This window comes from Jatropha curcas, unplaced genomic scaffold (genome assembly GCF_041381405.1).
Source record: "Jatropha curcas cultivar XTBG-Jc1 unplaced genomic scaffold, XTBG_Jcur_1.0 HiC_scaffold_42_pilon, whole genome shotgun sequence".
Taxonomy (NCBI): Eukaryota; Viridiplantae; Streptophyta; class Magnoliopsida; order Malpighiales; family Euphorbiaceae; genus Jatropha; species Jatropha curcas.
Window position 1 is genome coordinate 14279 of NW_028322333.1, and position 25258 is coordinate 39536.

A 25258-nucleotide genomic window follows, 5' to 3' on the forward strand; every position below is an offset into this window, starting at 1 on the left:
TTAAGTCGGTGTCAAAAATCGGTCGCAATTGTGCGTTTTTTTTAGTGATGGGTGAATTTATATATTAAGCCAAAAATTATATCTATCTATATAGATAAATTATTAATTAAAATTAAATATAGTAAATTGAAAGAATTTGGGAACTGAAGTAATATTATTATAGTAAATTTAATTGGATTGTAATATTAAATGAATTTGAATTGGAATGACTACAAAATAGGGAAATTTGTTAATGAGTCTGGATCCTTTTCGCAAATATCCGCTGTTTGCCCATTCTACCCTCAAAAGTTAATACTAATAAACTGAAATAGCGTTGCATTGCAGATAGGGCTATTTTTGGAATCCGAAGTTTCAGATGGCCTAGGAAAGGGAAGAAAAAGGAAACGTTCATCCACCAAGAATGTCTAATGTCTTGTAATATAAATAAACCTAAGCGCAGCGCCAGCAGTCAGCAGTCAGCAGTGTCCGATTCCACTTGGATTTTTTGCATTTTTGCGATGAAGGGGGGCAAGAAGAAACGACACATTGTTAAAGAAAGAGACTCTGAAGATTGGTGCTTCGTTTGCAAAGACGGCGGAGACCTAATTCTATGCGACAATCCGTCAGTTTTGTTCCTCTTCCAACCCATTACTTTGTTTTGTTTTGGTTTTGCATAATCCTTTTTCTTTGTTCCTCTTTTTTTTTTTTTTTTTTTGGAGCATTTTCTTCCTTTGAAGCATAGTTTTGTCTTTTCAGATTTTGTTGCCTTCTGTCATTGTACCTTTGCTATTTTATATTACTTATTTTATATTAAATATTATATATGCATGTATTCTTTTTATTATTTCATATTAATTTAATTTCTGTTCTGGCTTCAACCGGTTCGAACCGGTTGAACCTCTGAGCGGTTGGATTAGAATAATTTCTCAACTGTTTGTCTTGTTATTTCTTTTCTTCGCTTTTGATAAATTGAATACATATATATATACATCTAATATTTTTAAATTGAAGAATTTATATTTTAATTCTTAGTTAATATCATTTACATTTACTTATTCATCATTTTTTTTGGTGTATAATGGGAAATTATTCATCGTTTTTTAGATTTAGATATTTTATTTATTTATAAATTTATAAATATGCTTGTCAAAATTGCATGATTTTGATAGGACGTATCTTGTCTTTGTCCCACGTGTGTTCTCTTGAAAAGGGAAAAAAGAAAAATCTGCTGTGCGTGTATGTATGATATTGTTTTCCATTCTTTGTTTATTAGTATTCACTTAATACTAGTATTTATTTTATTTATTATTAAGCATATCAATATCAAATAATAATATAAATATTTTTAATAAAATGGGTTGTCCGCAATTTTTCTTTGCCCAAATGGTGCTGAGATAGCTAAGTTAAATTGGTTGACAATGGTTAACCTTTCAATTGGAATTTATTTGCTGAATCCTAAGACGTGGCATAATAGGTTGGGAATTACAACCTAAAAATTCTATGACATTTATGTGTTCAAATGGTTTAGTGACAGTTTTTTAGTAATGAAGTTTATGGATGCTGCCATTATGGAAACTATATAGAAAGCTTTTCAAATTGCCAATCGGTAAAGCTTGGACAGCTAAGAAGATATTTAGATTGTGCACACAGATGTTCATTGATGATTTTACAAGGATGACTTGGTTTTATATCATCTATACTAAATCTCGAGTTATCTCTTTTTCAAGTAATTGACTTATGTGATATCTGATAATAGAATCGAGTATACTTTCAATAGAATTCAACAAATTCTGTGAAGATTTGTGAATTCAGCAACAGGTAACAATAAACTACATTCTAGGTCAGAATGTTGTCTACAAAAGAAAACAGAAATCTGAAGGTGCATGTTGATAGAGATAGTATGAATTGTTCTTTACTTCGTCAAATGACTTCTAAAAGTTATATGGTGAAACTATAATTAAGACTTGAAGTTGGCAAATGTTTGCACACCAACTGGGGGAGAACTATGCCGACATATTTACACTAGTAGAGAAGCATGACACCATTAAGATACAAGTGCTGATTGCTGCTTAAAAGGGATGGCAAATGTGTCACTGGATGGGAAACCTTTGGATTGCTTGCTTAAAAAAGCTCTTTGGATGACTTGATGGTTTTGAAGGTTTTAGAAGAGGGGATGATGTACAAGCTAAAGAAGGCCCCTCAGTGATTACTTCTTAGAGCATGGCTTTGGGAGGAGAAAGAATGATGCTATTTTTTATATGTAAGAGAAAGTAAAGGTGAGAAGCAACTTATTGTAGCTTTGTATGTAGATGAACTGCTGGTGAAAGGAGACTTTCAATGTTGCTGATATGGTTGTAATTGGAGACGATGAAAAGAAGATTTCTCGCGCAAGAAGGCTATTGGCCTAGGAATTTGAGATTTACAATTAGAAACTAATCTTTAGTGTTACAACTCCAGTTATTCAAGGAATATTTGTATGCACTGTCATAGATCAATAGAATCATTAAAGTCTCATTCATATTATTATGGATAGACTAAACTAATAATAATAATACAAATAATAATAATAATGCAAAAAAATAACAATAATATAGTTAGGGAATTCGTAACAGGAGCGGGAGACTCAGTTGATCTAAGTCGACATCAAAGTCTGATTTGTCTTCCACACACTAGACCAAATGTAACCTATTCTATAAAGTTTAGTTAGCCAATACATGCATGATCCTCGCAGTTCTCATCTAGAAGTGGTTTTTGCATTTTAAGATATTTAGAATCTGCACTTGGAAAATATTTAGTTTTCATTAAGCATGGTCACTAAATTGAAACCTTTACTGATGCTGATCGGGCTGGCTCTCCTGATCATAGGAGATTAACCTCTGGTTATTGTACCTTTGTTGGAGGAAACCTAGTTACTTGGAGAAGTAAAAAGCAGAATGTGGTAGCACGTTCAAGTGCTGAAGCTGAATATAGAACCACGCATCAAGGTGCATGTGATATTATGGCTAAAGAAGTTAATGGAAGAACTGCAAATTTCTAAAGGAGAGAATTCATCCCTATTTTGTGATAACAAAGCTGCTATTAATTTTGCACAAAATCCAATTCAGCATGATCATACGAAGAATGTAGAGATTGACAGGAACTTCATAAAAGAAAAAATTATCCAGGGTCTCTTCAAGCTTACTCATGCGACCACCAATAATCAACTTTGCTAATGTATTTACTAAAGGGTTCAATAGCAAACCCTTTTCATAACTTAGTTTGCAAGTTGGGCAAGTGCAACATCTATGCACCAACTTGAGGAGTATTGGCTCGTGTGATTGTATATGATTTAGATTTGATTGTGTTTGATTTAGGTGTTGAATTATGTGTTTTTTTGTTGATTTTTTTCTCTCTTCTCTTTTGTGTATAAATATATGCAAATTTAACTCAGAAAAATAAGAAGAAAATTGATGAAGACTTTAATTCTTCAAAGAGATAGCAATACTGTCCAACATGGAAGATCCAATCATAGTGTGAAATTTCATTTCCTAAGTTGCAGAAAGAACCAAGTGATTCACCTAGTGTATTATATGTTTGAAGACGTAATTGCAGATTCCTATGGCAAGATTGAGATTTTAAGGAAATGGTTGGAGTATCACAGAAAATTCTCAAGGAGTGTTGGAGATTGAGATATATTTGGATACTCTAGTTATTATGTACGTTCTTGTTGGCAAGTCTACTAGTGGGGTTAGGTAGAAGGTAAGTTTATTTTTTGAGTGTCCAAGTAACCTAAGTATGGATTCTTCATGGATGTCATCTAGTTTTTATATTATTTATTGTAAAATAGAGCGCTATATATATATATATATATATATCTCCTATTTGAGGTTGAATTTCAGAACCTGTGTGTGTTCTGGAGTTTGTTCTCTGCCCTATCTTTTCAACAATATCACTCACTACTTGTCTGATTCTGCTGCATATTAACCATGGTGAAACCAATATTTAGAACTTCGTCTCTCTTGTCCCCTGTTTCATTTAGGTTATAATGTGAAATTTTATGAAAAGAAATATGCATCTGCATCAATAAGTAAAAAGAAAAAACAAGATTTTTTCTTGTGAAAAAATAATGCTATTAATGTTCATGTGTTGATTTAATTTGCATAATATTTGTGAGTTTTACATATATGTGTTTGCTGAAAATTTGAAAAGGATGGTTTTGTTAAATTCTTGTGTTTATTTGCAAATGCATATGTTTGCGCGCCCAGTTGGCATGTGTTTATTGTACTTATCTAGAATTTTATATATGATAATATAGTGTTGCCCACACAGACAAATTCTATGGATTCAGCACTACATGTCTCAATAAAATGCTGTCTACATTACACTAGTAACTTTGTCTCCTCTCTTCAGTGATTGTTTGAAGGTTTATCATCCAAGGTGTGTGGGAAAAGATGATTCATTTACAGAGACTGGAGAACGCTGGACTTGTGGTAAGACACTCATATTACTCATTGAATTAATATGACATGACATTTTGACGATTGTATTCCATTCATTGTTAAGCATGTAACAAGGATAAGTTTGGCTTTGGCATGTGTGCAGGTAATGGCAAAGCCATGTTACTATCGTAGGCTCTGTTTGTTTTGTGGAAAATGTTTTCCCATTTCTTCTAGTTTTGATTGTCTATGTGGAAAAAGAGAAGTTATACTTTAGATTTTTACAAACCATAAAATAGATTAAAAAACTCCACAAGATAATCATCTTGGTCCATTGTCACTAATCCATCAACCACTTCAATATTGGCAATGCTTACCTGATTTTTTGCTTGTTTTCTCTAATTGTCTCTTTATTAAAATCAAATGGAAAAATATATGGTTGTTATAGGTTTGAACTGTTCTCATAATCTTGTTCATTGGGGGAAAATAAATTTTTCCAGACATTATTCCAAATGCCAAAAAAAATATTTGCATATTTTAATTGTTACAAATAAAGACTGTAAAATAATTTGTTTTCTCAAATAGAGGACATAATTCCATAGGAAGTCATTTTCAGTGAAAGAATGGAGCCTTAATTTATTTTCTTGTTCCTCAGCTACTTTCATGGTTGAATATTATAGGAAATCTTTTTGCAACTAATTTTTATAGGAGAATATTTTCAGCAAACTTATGTGCCATTGTCCTTATAATTGATATACTTAATTAATTTCAGATCGGCATTCTTGTCTAATATGCCATAAATCCCCAAAGTTCTATTGCTACTGCTGTCCTAATGCTGTATGTGGACATTGCACCGGTGCTGCTGAGTTTGCACCTGTTAGAGGGAAGAAAGGACTATGTACCGAGTGTTTAGAGCTTGTGTTGTAGAAGAAAAAGAAGATTTGAATGCTGATGGGGTATGTAAGTTATCCTGTAAGTGCTATAGACATATCTGAATTCTTGAAGGCTTCATATTTTTAAATTAGCAAAATGGAGTTGCTTGTTGAATACTGCTTTTCTCAGGCTACATGTTGCCTTTCAGAAATGCCAAACGTAGTACTTGTATAACTAGTAGCAGCTGATGGCTTATGTTTGGGTAATCTGTAGAGAATATGGTTTTTGTCAATGCCAATAAATGATGATAAAGAAACAGAAAGAATTATTATTAAGATTGAACAACTCAGCTTTTCGTTCTGTCAGTGGAGCATTTATGTTATTCAGATCTAAAAGATTGTGAAACACAAACATGATTCATTGAACTTCAGCAATACATAGATGTTTAGTTAATGAAGAGAGAGAGAGAGGAGAGAGAGAGAGAGAGAAGGAAATGGATTTCTTATCTTGTAGCATATACTACTTCCAAATTCAATTATACATATTATAGCAATATTGTTGGGTTGCACTGTAAATTGATCTTCTGATCTTTTGGAGGGAAAGCAATGTATTATGGCCAGTAACATACATTTCTCATCTCTGCTCTTCTACCATCTTTGTTTTCAAGTATATTATTACTCACAACTTTTCTAAAACTTTGTTGAAAAGCAATTATTCTAGATACCATTAAATTGTTTAAAAATTAGTTTTATAAGCTTTAGTTATCCTTGTGATATTTTTCAATACTTGATGAAATTTTCTCACTAGGATAAATAGCTTGAGGCTTTGTCATCTATTAGTAACATATAACCAGTAATTTACTTTTGCTAAATTATTATTGACAAAGTTCAGACCAGCTAACAAAAAGGCAAAAGAGGAAATTTATGATAAGTGGCTAGTCTAATTCTAAATCTAAAGCTGAATAAAATTCAAATAGGGACATCAGATTTTGAACTAAGAGTTCTAGAATATTGATATACTCTCTTCTTTTTCTTGATGAAGTTTCTTTTTCTTTGCTTGGTGATTGTTTCTTTTTCACTGAAGAATTGTTAATTTGCAGGGCAAGATAGATTTAAGAGACCGAAACACATATGAATGCCTGTTCTTGGAATATTGGGACATCATAAAAGAAGATGAAGGTTTGAGTTTGGATGATGTCTATTCCGCAGATGCCAGGTTGAAGAAGGGTCAATCTTCCAAGTACAGCTTCAAATCAAATACATTTGGCAAAGGCAAAAAAGACATAGTACTGATAAACTCTGATAGCGATCTGGGTGATGCTGAAGAATTTGGAACAACTGGAAAAGGGAAGGGGTCCAAGGCATTGGAATTTATGGGGTGGGGATCAGAGCCTCTTATTGAGTTTCTTAGATATCTTGGTAAAGATACAACAAAAGAGTTATCACAGTATGATGTTCATTCAATCATCTGTGAATACATTAAAGAAAAAGGACTTTTAGATCCAAGTAAAAGGAAGAGGATCCTTTGTGATGACAAGCTTTATTCAGTTTTTAGGAGGAAATCTATGAACAAGAATAAATTATATAATCTTCTGGAAGTCCACTTTGTTGAGAACTTAGTTTCATCAGATGAGGATGAAAAATGGGATGAAGTTGAAAGCTTTTCCCGTGAAAAGAATGAAAAAACCTTGCAAATTCACAAGAAACAGAGAACTGAGAGCTCTGGTAAAAAATTTAAAGAGATGGAAGCAGATCCAAGGGTCCAAGAAAGCTGTTTTGCATCTATTATTTCTGATAATATCAAACTTGTCTACCTAAGAAGGAGCTTAGTGGAGGAGCTGTTAAAGGATCCTGAAAGCTTTGGGAGCAAGGTAGTGGGAAGTTTTGTGAGAGTAAAGAATGATCCAAGAGACTGCATGCAGAGAAATTCTCACCAGCTTTTGCAAGTAACAGGTAATTTAGCTGTAATTAGGCATTCCTGTCTACTAGAGCATTTAATTATCACTATAAGACTTGGTGGTGGCTTATATTTTTCTTTGAATTGTTTGGATTCATTCTATTGTTATATTTGCTTCTCAGGAATAAAGCACACCTCAAAAACTGATAAAACCAATAGTGAAATTGTTCTAAGACTTTCCACTATTCCAAAAGATGTTCAAGTTTCATGCTATGCTAAGATTTTGACTTTTCCGAGGTAATTAAACTCTTCCTGCTCTAAGGATGACAAACTCATTGTTATCAGATGCTCCATGATGCATTACAATAACACTAAACTTTCTTTTAGCTGGAATGCTTGTTAAATGCTGTCTTATGCTTATGCACCAAGCAGTACTATAAGTTGACTTGTACGCTGTTTAACAGTTAAGATGATGTGTTAACCTTTGCAGGTGCTTTTTTTTTTTTTTTTTTTTTTCCAGCACCTCTTACATGGTATTTCTTTTGTCTTTTGGCGGATGAAAAGTGTGAGCTGCTGGGATTTGAGCCCAGGTCTCTACATCCATAATGCAGAATTCTAACAACTAAACTACAGCCACCCTATCACGCAGTCTGTAACATGTTGAGGCTTCCAATAAGACTCGCTGTTTGCTGGATTTCAGTATTGCAATGTCAAGTCACATGGCTGGTGCTATAAATCCTTTTGAAGCCAAAAATAAAAAAATAAAAAATAAAAAAAATGTAAAAACTGTAACAGCTGTAATGGTTGTGCATCGTCCAAGAAAAATAACAATTGAAAACACTTTGCTAAATTGATGGTCTATATTTCTGTTTTGGTCATTAGTAGCCTAATTAACATGATATCTGAGTAATTACAGGGAAAGTATGTATTCCGACTGAATCACCACTTAATCCTAGATCAATCTTGCAACAGAGTAAAAAATTACTGGGAATTGCTGTTATTGCATATGAAAAATGTTGACTTCCTGCTAACATCATGCTTATGTCAGCAACTAGCTACAATACTTGGGCTACAATTAGGTTTTAACATTTTTTAGAATTTATGGATTTGATGGAAGGATTCATTTTCAGAAAATGTTGTCCTGATTTGTAATTGTAAGTAAATCTATAGACTTGTAATATGTCCTTCAGTATTTTATGAAGCTAATTTGCAAACTGAGTTATCTTAAACATGGTTTTAACAAATTCATTTCTCAATAGTTACCCGATTTTACCATGCTCAGTCCTATAACAAATCAAGTGATCATGTCAATGCTAATGCAACCTGTCATTTGCACTCATCATTTTTAAATCATATTCTACAACCCTTATGTGTTGAAAATTTCTTTCTTATTACGTTTCAACTTTCTGTTAGTCTTTTAGTTATTAGATGTTGCTTAAGTTTCATTTCGTAGCGTGAATTGAGTCCATCCATAAGTCCTTTTTATTTTATTTTATTTTTTTAAAATCCCGTGCTATATTTGCAGGAAGAGATTGATGATTTGAGACAAATAGTGGAAATGGGCTTACTCAAAAAGCCTACTGCTGTAAGTATCTGTGAATTAATAATTGATTTATATAGATTGAGAGGACAAGTAGACAGTCAAATTCAAGATATATACACAACTTCGTTTGCAAAACGTTGATTAATTTTAAGCATCGATTCTATCACCAAGCATTGCTATTTTATCTAATGCTTGAGGATTGATCTAAGTCAATTCTACTGAAAACTGAAAGCTAAAATTGAACTCAAACTCAATTGAGTTATATTTTCACACATGGAGCTTGATGGTATGCTTGAGATGCTTGAATTTGAATTTTTGACTCCTTGTTATGGGAAACCCTAAATTATTTGGTTTAAACTTGAGTAAACTTTTTGTTAACTCAAGCTCTAAGTCAAATGATTTCTTTTCAAGTAGCTTAAATTATACATGTAATATGTCATTATTTAAACAATACCTTCAAATTGAATACTGGAGAAAAGCAAACCTATGAAAGAGGGAAAAGAAAAGAATCAGAATTGGCTTTGATATTATCTAGTTTTATCTCTTTCTTTTGGTTGTTGGCAAAGAATTTTGAATAGTTTTCATGGAGGCCTTAGTACTTCATGTCAGGGGAATAACTCTTTTAGTCAAATAGAAAAGTTATAAGATATAGTCTAGCCCAAAGAATATTTTTCAATCAATCCAATGCCCTATAAGCTTTTCTTGCTTCCTAACTAGAGAAAAAAGTTTAATTGGATAGAAGAGGATGGTTACATGGAGTATGATATGTAAGTATAACTACTTTCATCATGTACAACTTTTGTACCCTTTATTTACCAATATGAATAAAGATTTGGTTTACTCCATAAAATAACATGAACATTTTTGTTTGATAGATGGAGCTTGAACAGAAGGCTAAATGTTTGCATGAGCATATAACCAAAGATGTAAGTGTCATTTACTTATGCTAGCTTTGTTTGAAAATGTTAATTGTTTTCTGTAGTGTTTTTTTTCACTTCTTTAAGACAGCAGAACATAGTTATTGCAACTAGCCTAGACATCAACCTAGCGTAGGACTGGTCATTGATCCAACTGAAGGATAATACAACAACAACCAAGCCTTAGTTTCAAACTAGTTGGGTTTGAATCTTTTATTTCAAGTATACGCTTTGATCAAATTAATATCAATGCGAAGCAAAGTATAGGTTGGAAAATTTTTGAAATATTTTTTGTACAAAAAAAAAAAATATTTTTTTGAAGGGGAATTTTAAAATCATTTGATATGTTAATAAATAGGACAAAGGTAAAATCGGTAACATTAACTAACTAGGGTTTGCTACACAAATCATTTTTACCTCCATTCTGTTCTGTTTATAGCTACATCCTAATATCCAAAGACTAGCAAAGTGGAAAGGATTGTTTACATGGTAAAAAGATCTCATTATTGCTTTTGGTTCCTTTGGAGCCACAAGTCATGGTTTCTTTGTATTTGCCTCCGTTGGTAATGGCAGCCCTAGCAGCCTTATGGTAATAAATATATCAAGACATGAAATGGTAGAAGAGATGAATGGGCCCATAAATTTTTTTTTTTTGTTACAAAATTGAAACCGAGGACCTATAAAGTGAACTAACAATAATTTGAAGAACAATGAGTGAAATTAATCATTTTTAAAGGTTAAAAATTTAGATAATAAGGGGAGCTCTTTTAAGAACAATGTTAGAGATGCAATTACGGCAGGTTGCAGTTTAGTCTTCCCATGTAGTAGCTTTCCATTTTATTTTTGGTAGGAGATCAACTATTTAGTAGTCTTCTTAGTTAGTAGTTTCCTATTTCTCTTTTTGGTAGGAGATCTCCTATTTAATAAATTTCCTATTGAGTTGTCTTTCTATTTACTAGTCTTACCATTTAGTAGTTTCCTATTTTATTTATAGTAGGAGATCTCATTCTAGTAGAATTATTTTAATAAGTACTTGTACTCCTCTATAAATTGGAGGCTTTAATCATGAAATAAAATAAGCAAAATTATTTTCAACTAAATTGAGATCTAGACTCTCTAATGAGTCTAAGTTTAGAGCTCCTTTTTAATGATCTTGCAATTTTTAGCAACAATAGGTCGAGGAAAGATTCGTGGTAAAACAAAAGTTTTACCTTTTGAATCATATTTATATTAACAGGCTTGTGACGAGATCCTGGTTGAGTGAACATAACAACTTGATATCAGAGCCAAACGTCATAGGAGATTCAACCAGTGAGATCAAAGCTCTTTTACAAGAACTATAGGCACATAATGAAGCTCGAATGCTCCAAGTTGAATCTCGACATGAAACCCCGCTGTAGAATCTAACTCGGCAAGTGCAGGAACTTCTTAGCGGATCAACCAGAAATTGAAATAAGGGAATCGAGGTGACAAGTAGCAAGTCAACTCTACAAAACAAAAATGGTGGAGTTGCGGAAGGGTTCGAGGCGTGTGCTGCTACTGTGACAATTCCGCAATACACCAAATTGGATTTCCCTACATATAATCGGTTTGATGATGCATTAAGCTGGCTTCACTGGTGTGAACAATTTTTTCTTAATCAAAAAATGCAAGAGGTTGATAAGGTGGGCTAGCAGAATTCCATATGGTTGGGGAAGCACAACTATGGTATTATAGATTGGAGCAAGAAGAACATGGAATCTCGTGGGATGTTTTCAAACACTATTGCAATCTTTGTGTTGGTCCACCCATGAAGGGTAATCCTTTAGGTGAATTAGTCAATTTAAAACAAACAAGTTTTGTGGAGTACCAAAGGCAATTCCTGGTGCTCTTAGCAAGGGCTACAACAGTCAAGGATGACCAACAAGTCAATCTTTTTACGCCAGATTATCGGAAACCATAAGGTCGGATATCGAAATGCATAATCCACCTAATTTGGTTATTGCGATGAACTGGCGAGAGCTTTTGAAAGGAAACAACAATTGGAGCAAGTTGGAAATACAAGAATGGGTGCTTCAATATTTGCAAGCCAAAGATTCTCACCTTCAATAGCTCATTCTACCAATAACATTGGAGAAGCATTGACAACAAGGACAACATTGGTAGTGTTTCCACTCCTTTTGTGAAGCGACTAAACCGGGTCGAAATGGCTGAAAGACGGACCAAAGTGTTGTGCTATATTTGTGACGAACCATATTCAATTGGTCATTAGTGTAAAAAATTATTTTGGATAGAAATATTAGATTTGGATGCAGATTCCCACGCATTTATGGGCCAGCAACATACTCAACTTGGGAGCAGTTCTCAAGCTTGAGGACCAGCTCTTCCTCCGGGAGGGGAGTAACGTTAGAGATGCAATTACGGCAAGTTGCAGTTTAGTCTTCCTATTTAGGAGTTTCCCATTTTACTTTTGGTGGGAGATCAACTATTTAGTTGTCTTCTTAGTTAGTAGTTTCATATTTCTCTTTTTGGTAGGAGATTTCCTATTTAATAATTTTCCTATTTAGTTGTCTTTCTATTTATTAGTCTTGCCATTTACTAGTTTCCTATTTTATTTATGGTAGAAGATCTTATTCTAGTAGAATTACTTTAGTAAGTACTTGTACTCTATAAATTTGAGGCTTTAATCATGAAATGAAATAAGCAGAATTATTTTCAACTAAATTGAGATATAGATCTCTCTATCGAGTCTAAGGCTAGAGCCCCCTTTTAATGAGCTTGCAATTGTTAGCAACAATACGTCGAGGAAAGAATCGTGGTAAAACAAAAGTTTGACCTTTTGAATCAGATTTTATTGTTAGCAGGCCAGTGACAAGATCCTGGTTGCGTGAACATAACAACCAACATATACTTCTCTTAGTAAAGCAACTCATTCAATTTGTCCCCTGTAAGCACCAACTTCAGCTTGTAATCTTTGAATCCACATAGTGCTCTTTATCTAGTACGAACAATGATGAGCTTCCTTAAATTCAAATCTTCAAGCAATCCTTCAAATGACAATGAAGACATTGCTCAAATTTGTTTTAAGCATTTCTTTTTTTTTTTTTTTGGTTCATTTTAACATGGGAAAACTGAAGAGGGGAAGTCTCTGTTATCACAAAATAAGCAGCAATTTAAAGAAAAACCAGCGCAAAATCTTGTTCAAATTCACTTCGATACCAGTTTACGTAGAATCTAGAAAGAAATTGGTATTTAAATGGTTGTTACCAGTACCCATGTAGTAGGAGAAACAACAGAAAGACTAAACATAGAGAAAAAATTAGGCACTAAGCCTTTCAAATTAATTTCTTATTATTCCATCATCAAAATTTTGAAAAATAACAGGTTATTTAGGTATTTATAGATTCTAGAGATCTAGTTAATACTACTCCTAACTAAGAAATTAACAAAGAAAGTATTAAACTCCCAAAAGAAAATATAAGAAAGCAAGATATTTGACATACTAAGTTTTGAAGGTAGGAGAAGCTTGAGGGCGCAGTATTAGTGTGGCTAGTGACCATGGATCTAATAGTTTAGCAACATTGTAACAATTTGCAACAGTGAGATGACACTGCGAAAAGGTTGTTCTTTTCTGTTATTTTTTAATTTTCCACTGTAGCGGGCTGGTTTCTTTTTTCCAATAGGCTACCTTTTTTTTTTTTTTTTTTTTTTTAAAGTGGCAGTGGGATAAGTTTTCTTTTCCTTTGGTTGGGAAATGAAAGATGGCATTAAATGTAAATTAGACATATAAAACATATAAAAGTCCTAGCCTTGTTCAGCAAGTTACTCGGTCTTTTTCTTTTGTATTTTTTTGAATATCTATTATCTGTTTAAAATTTATTTGTCTGCTAGCTAGTGCTTTAATGCATCAATATGTTGGTATCAGAGATTTGCATATTGGGAGTGAGGGCCCAGCCATGAGAGTGAGTTTTTTGCATTGTTTTCGAATGTGAATAGTGTGAAAAAAACTTATTTTCCAAATATTATGACTTTGTTGAGGAAAACTTTATGATTGGTCCCCATATAAAGAGCAGTGTCTCAATGCACAAGGCTTTCCATGTTGCACTATTTACTTATTTGTTTTTTTCAGCCTTAAGATATCGTTTTCAGCTGTTGTTGCATTTGGTAGACAAGCTATTATATTACTTTTCTTCTCTCTTTCCCTTTTCATTATTTGGAAGATTTTGTTGCAGTGGATTGAGAAAGAACTGGTCAGATTACAGAAGCGCATTGATTTTGCTAACGAAAAGGGATGGAGGAGAGAATATCCTTTCATGGTGTAAGTAGCATGTGGTTAATTCTAGAAACATTTGCATAATATGCTCACAAATTCTCTTCAACCTATGAAAATCAAAAGGGCTTAGCTAATAGGCACATATATCCCAAACTTTGAGAGTTTTTTGTTGTTGTACCATATTTTTATTTTTTGACAATTCTACTCTAATTGAAAATTTAGTTGCAACTATAACTTACATACAAGTTATTTTTTAAAAAAAGTAGTATAATACTTCAATAATATTTTGTTATTAATTCAAATTAAAAATAATTTTTAACCTCCTTTCTCCTTTTTTTTTTTTTTAAAAAAAAAAATGTTTAGCTAATAGGCTTAGTTGTTGGTATTATTTCCTTTTTTTAATAATTAAGAATGGTTATCCAAAACAAAAGATTAGATACAATTGCAAAAGGCACCAAAGTTTGGGTATAATTGTCTATCAGGCCAAGCAAAAGAGAAACAAGGCAAAGAATGAAAATTACATCAATCCCCTAGAGATTATGCACTCATTGATTTTGAAAGGAATTGACCCATTGGAACTCAATTGCTTTACTCTCTTACCCTTCTATTACTTTGTAAGTAAATCATTTATAGAAAAGGGTGACAAGCTAAATAATGCATTAATAATCTTTGGGCAGTCACCTTGCAGAAAATATAAATTTAAACATTTGAGAGATTTAGCATTTCATTTTATCTTGAAAAGCTGTTCCAATTTCACACGAAATTGACATTTGTATCATCTATACCTCAATTAGTAACTTTGGTAGCAATTACACCCTGAAAGCAAATTAGGGTTAAAGTTTATAATTAAAAATAATAAATGGTGGCCCTTCTGCCAAATTTTCCATTTTTGCCCTCTTCTCCTTGAAACTCTCTTTCCTGTTTCTCAATTTGAAAAACTAGTAGAAGTAGAATCATCAAAGCTAACAAGTTGTGGGAATATGTCAAAAATATTTGCACACCAAGATACTCTTAAGAATAATTGCAAAAGAAGCACCAAAACACAAAGTGAATTAATCAAAAAGAAAAAAAAAAATTGTAAACAAAAGATTTGAATTGAAAATAAACTTGAAAACTAATTGAGAGAGATTTCACAGTTAATTAATCAGCGAGAAAAAAACAGTACTGTAATCATGAGGTTTTAATTAATCAAAAAGAAAACCAATTGAAAACCACAATATCGAAGAAAAATAGTTGCTGAAATCTGCTTGAATAAGAAGGATTGTTTGTATGTTTATTGATCTTCATTTTTCTGTTTTTCTTTTTCTGCAAAGAATGAAAAAAGAAATTCTAAGTTGCTTTGATGATTAAATTGAAAACTAATATACAAAAGATTATTTAATTTAAGTCGAAAAAATTATTAACCAGAGAACTGAATTAGGAAGTCAACATGAGAGAATTAAATACTACAAAAACCTATTAAGAAAAACATGGAGATTTCAAAATGAAATCAAAAACTAATGGAAGAGGAATTGAGAATTTAAGGAGAAAACAACCAATGGGCTTGGTAACTTTCCATAGTTTTCTAGAGTTAAAAAACTTAGGTTAGTCATTTGGCTGAACCACTTGTATCCCGACTCATCGACCCATCTATTATGGTCTTGAATGTCTTCCTTTAGCCAAAAACTTGTCTGTTGTTAATCATCAAATATTGTCGTTAGTCTGCTCATTCATGCACTTCCTGATCCAATCTATCAATTATAAATCAAGCATGTGAAGAAATCACTATAAATATATATATTCTTCATAAATAATTCATTGGCATACACGGTTGTATCTTTACGTGGTGATTCATTCATTTCAATGAATAGTTGTGAACCTTGACCTGTTTGCATTAAACGTTGCATGAATATTTAGAACAACTAGAACTGCTCAAGAAACCGTCTGAGCAGGAAAGATTAATGAAACAGCCGCCAAAGGTGATTGCAGAGCTTATCCAGCTAAGAACTGTTTCTGTAGATTTGTCAGGTCATTCTCCAAAAGAAGACGATTGATCATCAGTGATCCTTGTGGGGACACATAAACAAGCTCTCAAAATCTTAAAATGAGAGAACTTTTTGTAGTACAAAATGGGGAATGCTGTGCTTATCCGGCTGAAAACTGTTTCTGCAGACTTTGATCATTCTCCAAAAGAAGATGATTGATATCGGTTGATCCTTTTTGGGGACTCTTAAATCTCGAGTGCTTGGAATCTTTAAGATGATGGAACTTTTGGTAGTGACAAATGGGTGAAGATTGGGAATCCAACTGCTTAAGTTCTTACTGCATTTTTAACCTTTAGTGTAAACGTATGCAAGAGGTTTTTCTTTTGCACATGTTTGGAAGAAATTTTATTTTTATGTCAAAAATAGCGTGTTATTCCCAAGTTTGACTAGGCACAGTTACAACAGAGAAATGTTGATACCATTCTCTCCTATTAGATAGAAATAGGAGGGTGATGTTTCTATTCTGGAGGATCAATTAGTATCTGAACTTTGTACATTTAACCCTCTCAGTTTCTCAAACTTTATTTTTTATTAATTTAATTACAAGTGTCTAAACTAATAAAATCATTTTATAATTTGGTGTATTTGGCCAGAATTTCTTACTGACATCAAAATGAACTATTTTATATCATTTTTTCTTTCACTCTATTCACTTGTGATTGTACATTTCTCTCTTCTTTGCATTTTTTCTTATTTTTATTTATTTGATTCTGGAAAAAAAGTTTATTTAACTTTTTAGATTTATTTTTAAAAATAAGTGAAAAGACTGAAAAGTTACAAAATTTTAAGAAATAAATGACTATTTAGATTATTGAGTAAAATTGTCTATTTAATTTTCAGCAAAAAAATCTAATCAAATAACCTTGATTGAAAAGAATTTGCTTATCACTCGGTTGATAAAAAATAAAATAAAAAATTATTTTTTAAGGAAATTTTTCATATGATTGATTGCACTGATTTTCTTACATAGCTCCAAAACTCATTTCTACTAAGGAATATAATTATATGTTAATAATTCTTGGTTTGATATTTGGTATACATATTGTATCGGATAATAATGCAAATTAAAGGAATTGCATGTTTTATCATTTGTCTTGCATTACATGCATATTCACACAATTGAAATTAATATGATTATAAATGAGAATTTTACAAATTCAAATGCTTTTATAGTTTGGTATGATCCATAGGTTCATCCTAGATCAACAGTGACACGAAAAATTATGAATCCTCTTATAGACATTTGATGAACCAAAACATAATTCAATGTAATGAATTGATTATTAGGTCATCTCCAAGCAAAGTTCAAGTTGAATCTTTTACATTTCTAGAACATATACAAAGAGATAGTTATAGGCCAACTCATCAACCATATGGACAATTTAGATATTTTATGGTTTTGATAAATGTATCTACAAGATGATCATAACATGTTATTGACTCAAATTTTGGCATTTACGAGATTGTTTGCTCAAATAATTCGATTAAGAGCATATTTTTCAGATTATGCCTTTAATAATTATTGCATGTCAAGTGGAATAGTCGTTGAGCATCCTGTTACTCATGTTTCACAAAGAATGGTATGGTAAGATCATTTATTGCAATTTATTGCGAGGTACCAATTTGAAGACATGCTATTATACATGCAATATCACTTATTTATATTAGGCCAACAAATTATCATAAATTTTCCTCTTAATAATTCTTTTTGGTGTAAAGGTATGTTCCAAATGCTCCACTATAAAGCACAGTGAATACTCAAACGAGGTTAAGAATATATGCCGGATATAAAGTTTCATCTATAATTAAATATTTAAAACTTATAACTATATTTGTCAATTGTCATTTTGATAAATCAGTTTTTCCAATATTGGGGGAGAATACAATGTAGTTAGGAAAAAAAGTTATAATTGTCATATGTAGATTATCAGGTTGTTCAAATTGTAAATACAGAAAATAATTCATTTGCAAAAAGTTAGAAATCAAATTTTCAGATGTATTTACTGATCTAAAAGAGTACTAAATGGTTCTTTTATAGAGAGCAACCAAAAACGCCCATGTGCAGGGGCATTGTTAACATCGGTCCAGACTCAAGCCTAGATCTAGGCCCAATTGTGGACCAGGAGCAGTCAACCAACTTTCAGAAAGGCCTCTTGGGCCTTGACAATAAAAAGCCCGAGTTGAACATATTGCATCCATTTTGTACATATAGCTCAGATTGTGAATATTCTAAAATCTTTACTTAACATGCACTCAAGAAATTTGTATAAACAAGGTAAACGCTATTGTAATAGACATGTTTCTCTTATACATCATATTCGTAAGGTAATTCTCCTCTTAACTTATTAACTCATCAAATATGTGAAAATTCTTATGATCGAGAGGATTCGAACTCAAACCTTCTACTCTTACATTATTAAAAAGATCAATTAGACAATACCTAATTGACATCACCAACAATTATTTTGTTGAACATCGTAAGTCTATATCAATTGCAAAATTCCATTTGTTAATGGTAATGGCTTTATATATAACCAAGTCATCAGTCATGAAAAAGCCCAACCTTCGTGATTATCCAACAATAGAAATATAAGATTAACCAAATGTATGAAATTCATGTGCGACTTGTTTGCACAGCTAAGGGAAGCAAGTTCCTGTCCACATGATCTATTGACACGAACCAAACTTTGAATTGCAGATTTTTACTTTCAAATAGCAAAATAGAAAAAAGATAAAAATTTTAAATTGATGACATCTCTTTTGAAAAACTCAAGGTTTTTACGTAAATAGACTTTAGTAAATAAAATATTGTATGGATATCGTAGCACTCTCTACAAACCAATCTAAGCTATAGAAAGCAGACAGTCAGAGATAAACCAGCAAACAAACAGCATCTATTTTTCTGTAGACAATTGTTTCACAATCAAGCAGATGTATGAAGTAGAACTAACACTACCCTTTGCATTGTGGATCATAAGATCTGGGCCGTTCAAAATGATACTGTGTGGTGCAGTGTGACATTTGATAGTGCAGCAATATTATGTATACATCTCCTTCACACACTGCAATTTATCTAACCACTTCAACTCTGTCAATCACATCCAAAGCTTTCTCCTTGTCAATACCAAACCCACAATTGGTACTACAGAAGGAGGCCATTTAACGATGACGGGGTCCTTGCTTTCATTTTTAGGGAAATAGTTGCTGCTCTTACTAAGTCTATCATGTTTTCTCAACCCTGTCTTCCCAGACTCGAAGTCCTGACTCTTACTAATTCCTCGTGTCCGTTTTTTCTTACTTACAACCTTTAACATTAAGTGGTCTTCAATAGTTAATGAAGGAACATTTGGTGACTCATGCTTTGGTTGCTCATTCAACTTTTCAAGCGGCATGCAAATTGTAGACTTGATAGGCAACTTCTTGCCATCACCACCAGCACCAAAATTGGATTTGTTGATCAGATGGTTCAGCCACAGTACAAGTTCTAGAATATGGGCTTCTGTTGTCTCCTTGTCTGCATGGTGGAGTGTTTCAATCCGAATTATATCACCTGGCCCAGCAGCAGGTTTCCGATTAACCTCAGACCTGTAATGTACAAAACCCATATTTTCTCTCACACCGACATCCTCCCACTTGCCAAAAATTTATTTTTTAATATCTAAACAAAAATGAGATTTTTTCAGAAAATTGGTAGGTAAAATAAAAATATGGAATTTACTTACCCAGTATTTGCCCATTCCCCAACCCAACCAAAACCATGATGTGCTCTGTTTCAAACCAGTTGCAATAAAAAAACAATAAAAATCCTGATTAAGCAGAGACAAAAGCAACAAAATTAAGAATATAGGCAGAGAAAATAATTTATGTTTCTTACTTAGCTGTATTCGTGGACATAGGGACAAGCCACTGCAAAGTCTTTTCCATCTCATCTTTGATTTCTGTAATTGTGAGCTGCAGAAGAAAAAACAACCAAAGTAATAAAAGATGAAATATAGATAGCTGAGACTCATTAAAGAATGCCTTGCATGAAATGAAGGAGGCAATAGCAACTTAAATTCTCTTTTTCTTACTTCTTGGATGGAAATATATTGCTCTTTCAATATGTATACCTATATATATATATATATATATATATATATATAAAGATTTATTATCAAACTATATATACCTCCTCCTTAACCTGAAAAGATTGTATTTTGGAACGTAGAGCAGATTTTATACTGGGTGGCAAGTTCTGGTACAATGAATCCCTTGTATTTGGAAGCATAGAACTTGATCGAGCCGCCTGAGAGAATGGAAGTGTTACATAGTGATTAAGGCAAAAGGCGCACTAATGCTCAAAGGGCTGTTGGGGCCTAAGCAATAGCCTCCGGGCGAAAGCACATCAGAGCAAGGTGAGGCGCAAAAATGGAAAAAGAAAATTATAACACATGTATCAGAAAATTATATTTAAAGATATCAGGAAAAAAAAGAATAAAATCAGAAAAACATGAAAAACACACATAAATCAGGAAAAAGAAAATAGCAACATAACAATTTATATTTTAAGGTATTGGAGATAGAAATGAGTACTAGATGCAGGAGTGGAGGCTGGATTAGGAATGGCAATGAGTTGGGTACCCTTTGAAAATTATCCTACCTGTTTCCATACCCATTTAAATATAAGATACCAAAGCCTATTTAAACACTTGCAATACCCAGCATTACCCATGCCATTCAACATTACCATACATAACCCAAACCCGTATACATACCTGTTTAGTATAAAAAAATGCCATTATTAGGAATAGTACTAGTTATTAAACAAGCTATAATTATAATATTAAGTATAATTAGAAAGGTTATAATTAATACTATTAGAATTAGGTATTATAGTAGGCATAATTATCAAATTATTAGGCATTATACTATGAGATATTTTAATACTATACGTAATTATAATGCTCATAGGAAATACTAATTAATTGAAAAGGCTATAATTATAATAATATCATTAGAATATTAGTCTATTTAAATTATTCAGTATGATTATAATACTATTTACAATTAGAAACTCTATGATTATAATACCATTAGAATACTAGTTATTAATACTAGTGATAATTACTAGTACACTTATTTCTAATAGATCTAATATATGCATACACATGTATATTTATAGGTATAAATATAAATCATATTTTTTTTGACAAAATGAATCATATATTTTTATGTAAATAAAATTCTTATTTTGTGTAAGTCAATATATTTAATTTTTTTCAAAAAAAAAAGTCAATATATAATTAATAACTAATTATTATATTTTGAATTACATGATTAACTACATGAAATTTACCTAAACTATTATATATAAGGAATTAAAAAATTACTTAATTTAGAAATATTATTTTATCACTATGCAAAAATATTTATCTTTCATCTATTATAAATATAAGTAGAATTGAAGTAGCTCAATGGTAAGTTTTTTTCATGTCTCTTAAAAGTCATGGGTATGTTCATTAAAATTAATGGGTTATGTGGTTACAAGCACCCAAGTCCCTAAACCCAAACCCCATATATCATGGGTATGTTCATTAAAATTAATGGGTTATGTGGTTACAAGCACCCAAGTCCCTAAACCCAAACCCCATATATCAATACCAAACCTGTAATACCTGTGGTTGGTTTGGGTTACGTACCTGAAAAAATTCAATCCATTGCTATCCCTAGGCTGGATCGCAAAGCACATTGGTTTTGTATTGCATTCTATTCCTTTTATTTATTTATTTATATAAACTATGCTAATTGGACAGCTTTCTATTGAAAGAAAAACCTAGGTGGCTTGTTTAAGAAAAAGGTGTGCCATTCTTGCGCTAAAGGCGTGTGCTCTATCTAGAGGCTATCGCCCAAGTGAGTTTGCCTGCCTGAAGACAATTGAGGCATAAGCCCTTGAGCTTTAAGTAAGGCACGCCTAATAACAATGTTTCAATAGAATCCTTTGTTCAGAAATGTCAGAGAACGTGTGTATAGAGAGCCTTGCTACGAGCAAAAAATATATAAACATGGCAAGGCAAATTGCAACTGGTGAATCAAAGAACCTTGTGCACCATTAACTCTGCCACTGAAAATCTTTTTATGGTCTCTTGCTGACTCCATGATGAGAGTTCTAAATGGATACAAGCCCTCATACATAATAAAAATTTATCATACCTTGTAGTTAACATGGAGCAAATAGATGACCAGCTAACATAATTTCAAGTAATTGTTTGTAACAAAGAATTATATAATGCAAGAGGTTACTGTACTGGAAACAAAAAATATTTGATTTGGACATTGCATGTTTTCGCTCTCATCTCCAGTTGCAGTGCTTACACCAACACTCCTTGGCCATAGGCTATACCAGAAAATTGATAGATTTAGGGCTTACTATTCTAGCATAATTCTTTATGTCTGGTTAGAGCCAACAATGTTATCTTCATTAAGAGACTTAGGCAGGGGCCATTCTATTGTGAAATAGTAAAGAATATTGGTGGCCAGCCATAACATCCATGTGTTGTTTTTGCCATAGACAAGTGCATTTAAGTTTTGTGAGTTATCTCTTTGTAACTACATCAAAACACTAATTCATCTTTATTCTTTCCATCATAGGAAACATAGGTGATTATTTAAGTTCGAAAACAATAGAACTTGTTTATGCTTGCACGGCAGAAACTTATTGGTGCAAAATAGTTCCTCTCTTTCTCGCAGTTTTTCTTGTCCACCCATATGGATTGCTCTTAAATTGATACAAGAGGAACTTATAAATCCTCTACGTAAATGTCAGATTATGTATCAATACAGCCAACACCATGTACCACAATGCAGGATTATGAAAATGAAATAGGTGAAAATGCAGAATGAGATATAGTAACAGTTAAAAGATAAGGCACACTCACAAGAGAATCAATTTGCATAACTACATTTGCATAATGCAAAGAAAGTCCAGCAGGTCCCAATCTCTGGTGATTGTTCATAGATGCTTTGATTGATACATCACTATCTGCAGGTTATAAATTTAAGTATTAATAGAACTATTTTAGTCAATGAACATCAAGTTGCAAAGAAACACCTTAGAGGTCAAGAACTGAAAGCACGTATTCATAGAAGACCATTCTTCTTCCTTGTAGTTTATTTTTCACTCCACAAGATTTGAACCCCTCCTAAAGTCTCCATGTTTTTTCAGTTCATGAGCCGCTTGGTTCATTTACAGGCGCACCGACGACCATTGTGGTTGACAATGATTGATGTTGGTTTTTTGTGACCAACAATGGTGACTATCAATGATCAGTTATTTGATGGGTGGTGTTTATGTACTTTTCTTTTGTGATAATAAGTTTGCCAAAATTCACAAGTCAGAAGGAACATTTATGGAAGTATATGTTTTAAATAGTGAAAACCAACGACACATTTATGGAAGTATCTTTTCTTAGCAAAATTTTCCTTTCAACATAAGAAAAGGAAAGTAAGGTGAATGCTAATGTTTGCAACAAAAAAATTTGGGAAAAATAGCTTAATGACAAAAAGACCCAAATATCTATGCTAATTTCAAATCTAGCCTAAACTTAAAAAATTAGTTTCAATTGTATCCAACAAGTCAAAGTTAAAGAAAAATATTTTCTTCTTTGTTCAATTCTCACCTCCTTACCGTCTCTCTTTCTCTCTTTCTAAACCTAAATTTAATACAATGTTTATCTTTGTATCAAACATTAAAAATTATTTTTTACGTGATAAAACTTATAAAGTATATTTCTTTTTTATGCATTCATATGAAGGAGAAAGGAGGTAAAAGAATGGGGAAGAGAAAGAATAAAAAAATATTTTTATTTTAATTACTGTTAAAATAATTTTATTTTTGTTCAATTTTGACTCTTTGAATACAACTGAAACTAATTTATATGGAAAACTTTGGGCTTTTTTTTTTTTCTTTTTCACATTAGGCGCCTAGAAATAAATTTCAGTTCACCCCACCTAATGTCAGAAGAATGTAACCCAATTGACTAGAAGTTTTGTTCTATATCATAATATGAAGTCAAGCTACTGTAACGAGGCAACTAAAGCACTACAATCACAATGCATAAGGATTTCAAGATATTATGCAGGTTAATTCACTAAATACAAAATATTAAAGAGTCATCTTTTGTCATAATGTAAAACTTAATTGTATGTTGCCCTGTCAAAGTCTTCCCCACCTTCAGTACTTCTTTATATATAATACGGATTAGAAAATTGTACCTCGTTGTCAACCATCACCCATTTTTCAACCAGACTAAGTCGGATTGACAAGCGTTTCCCTCCCCCGTTCCCCCCCCCCCCCCCCCCCCTTTAAAAAAATGTTTTTACCTTTTCATCCAGGTTTTAAGACCTCAAGCAAATACATACCAACAGTTCCAAAGATGTTGTGAATCTCCAAAAGTAAAAAGTGGACAATATCTACAAGCTTCTCCATCACCTAAAATCCAAACAAACAAGCAGCTTATCTAGAATTCCTGACTATTGATAAATTCATATTTCTTAGAAGTAACTTCACAGGCAACCAATAATATATTCTAAAGTAAGAAAAGCAGTGACAAGTAGCATTGTAGAAGAAACTTACAGCAACAAAAATGCTCACATGCAGAAAGCAAAGGACGTTTTGAAAATTTTTAGAAGGAAGAATCAAAAATTTTGAAAATCAGAAAATGATTTTCATCAATTTGAGGTCCAAAAAAAAAAGAAAAAAGTTAAATACAGTGCTTTGCAGCTACCTCTTCCAAGCTTCTGGACCATAGTGACCTTTTCCTTAAGTTTCGAACTTGCTTTTTCTGGCTTTTGAGTTCTACTCTCAATGATGCAAGGGTATCACCTGCAACGCATAGACCAGCATACACTCACAGTTCAATAATTTATCTGGTTCTTGTCAAGTTCTTCTGAAGTTCTATTAAAGGTTCGGCTGAAATACAAAATTTATGTGATAAATGCCTAAAAATATCCAAGAGAAAAGTAGCAATACTGTTTGTGCCTGTGAAGAATATGCATCATTTGAAAGATCTGAAAAAAAATAATAATAATAAAGGTTCCTCGAGGATAGCAGCCTTTTTAGAAGGCATATCATTGCATTTGCACACTCCACTACTCTTTTTATGAAAAAGGCATTTTCCTAGATGAAGATTGTTAGGAATTGATTATGTAACAAAATATTTGACCAATTGATGAATGATTGTCTAGTTATTTATAGTTATGTCTAAAAATATGAATGAGGAGAGGGAACACTGAGATTACCAAAACGCCCCAGTTTTTAATGGTAATTTAATTTTAATTGGTTATATTAATTTCCTCTTTGAATCTAAATTCTATAATTAAGA

At 32.3% G+C, this 25258-nt stretch overlaps 1 protein-coding gene and 1 pseudogene across 1 annotated transcript; one reads left to right on the forward strand and one right to left on the reverse strand.

Moving 5' to 3' along the window:
* The first annotated feature begins 323 nt into the window (after window positions 1-323).
* Window positions 324-16483, forward strand: LOC149492237 (uncharacterized protein At5g08430-like; annotated as a pseudogene).
* A 2288-nt stretch (window positions 16484-18771) lies between these two features.
* On the reverse strand, window positions 18772-24759 carry LOC149492238 (protein PSK SIMULATOR 1-like; the record flags this gene model as incomplete). The annotated part of the gene is given in 8 exon segments (XM_089716789.1): window positions 18772-19033; window positions 19036-19484; window positions 19622-19666; window positions 19774-19850; window positions 20068-20184; window positions 22814-22917; window positions 24297-24366; window positions 24662-24759. Coding segments are annotated over 8 exon segments (1025 nt in total), but the record flags the coding sequence as incomplete, so codon positions are not given.
* Window positions 24760-25258: the final 499 nt, after the last annotated feature.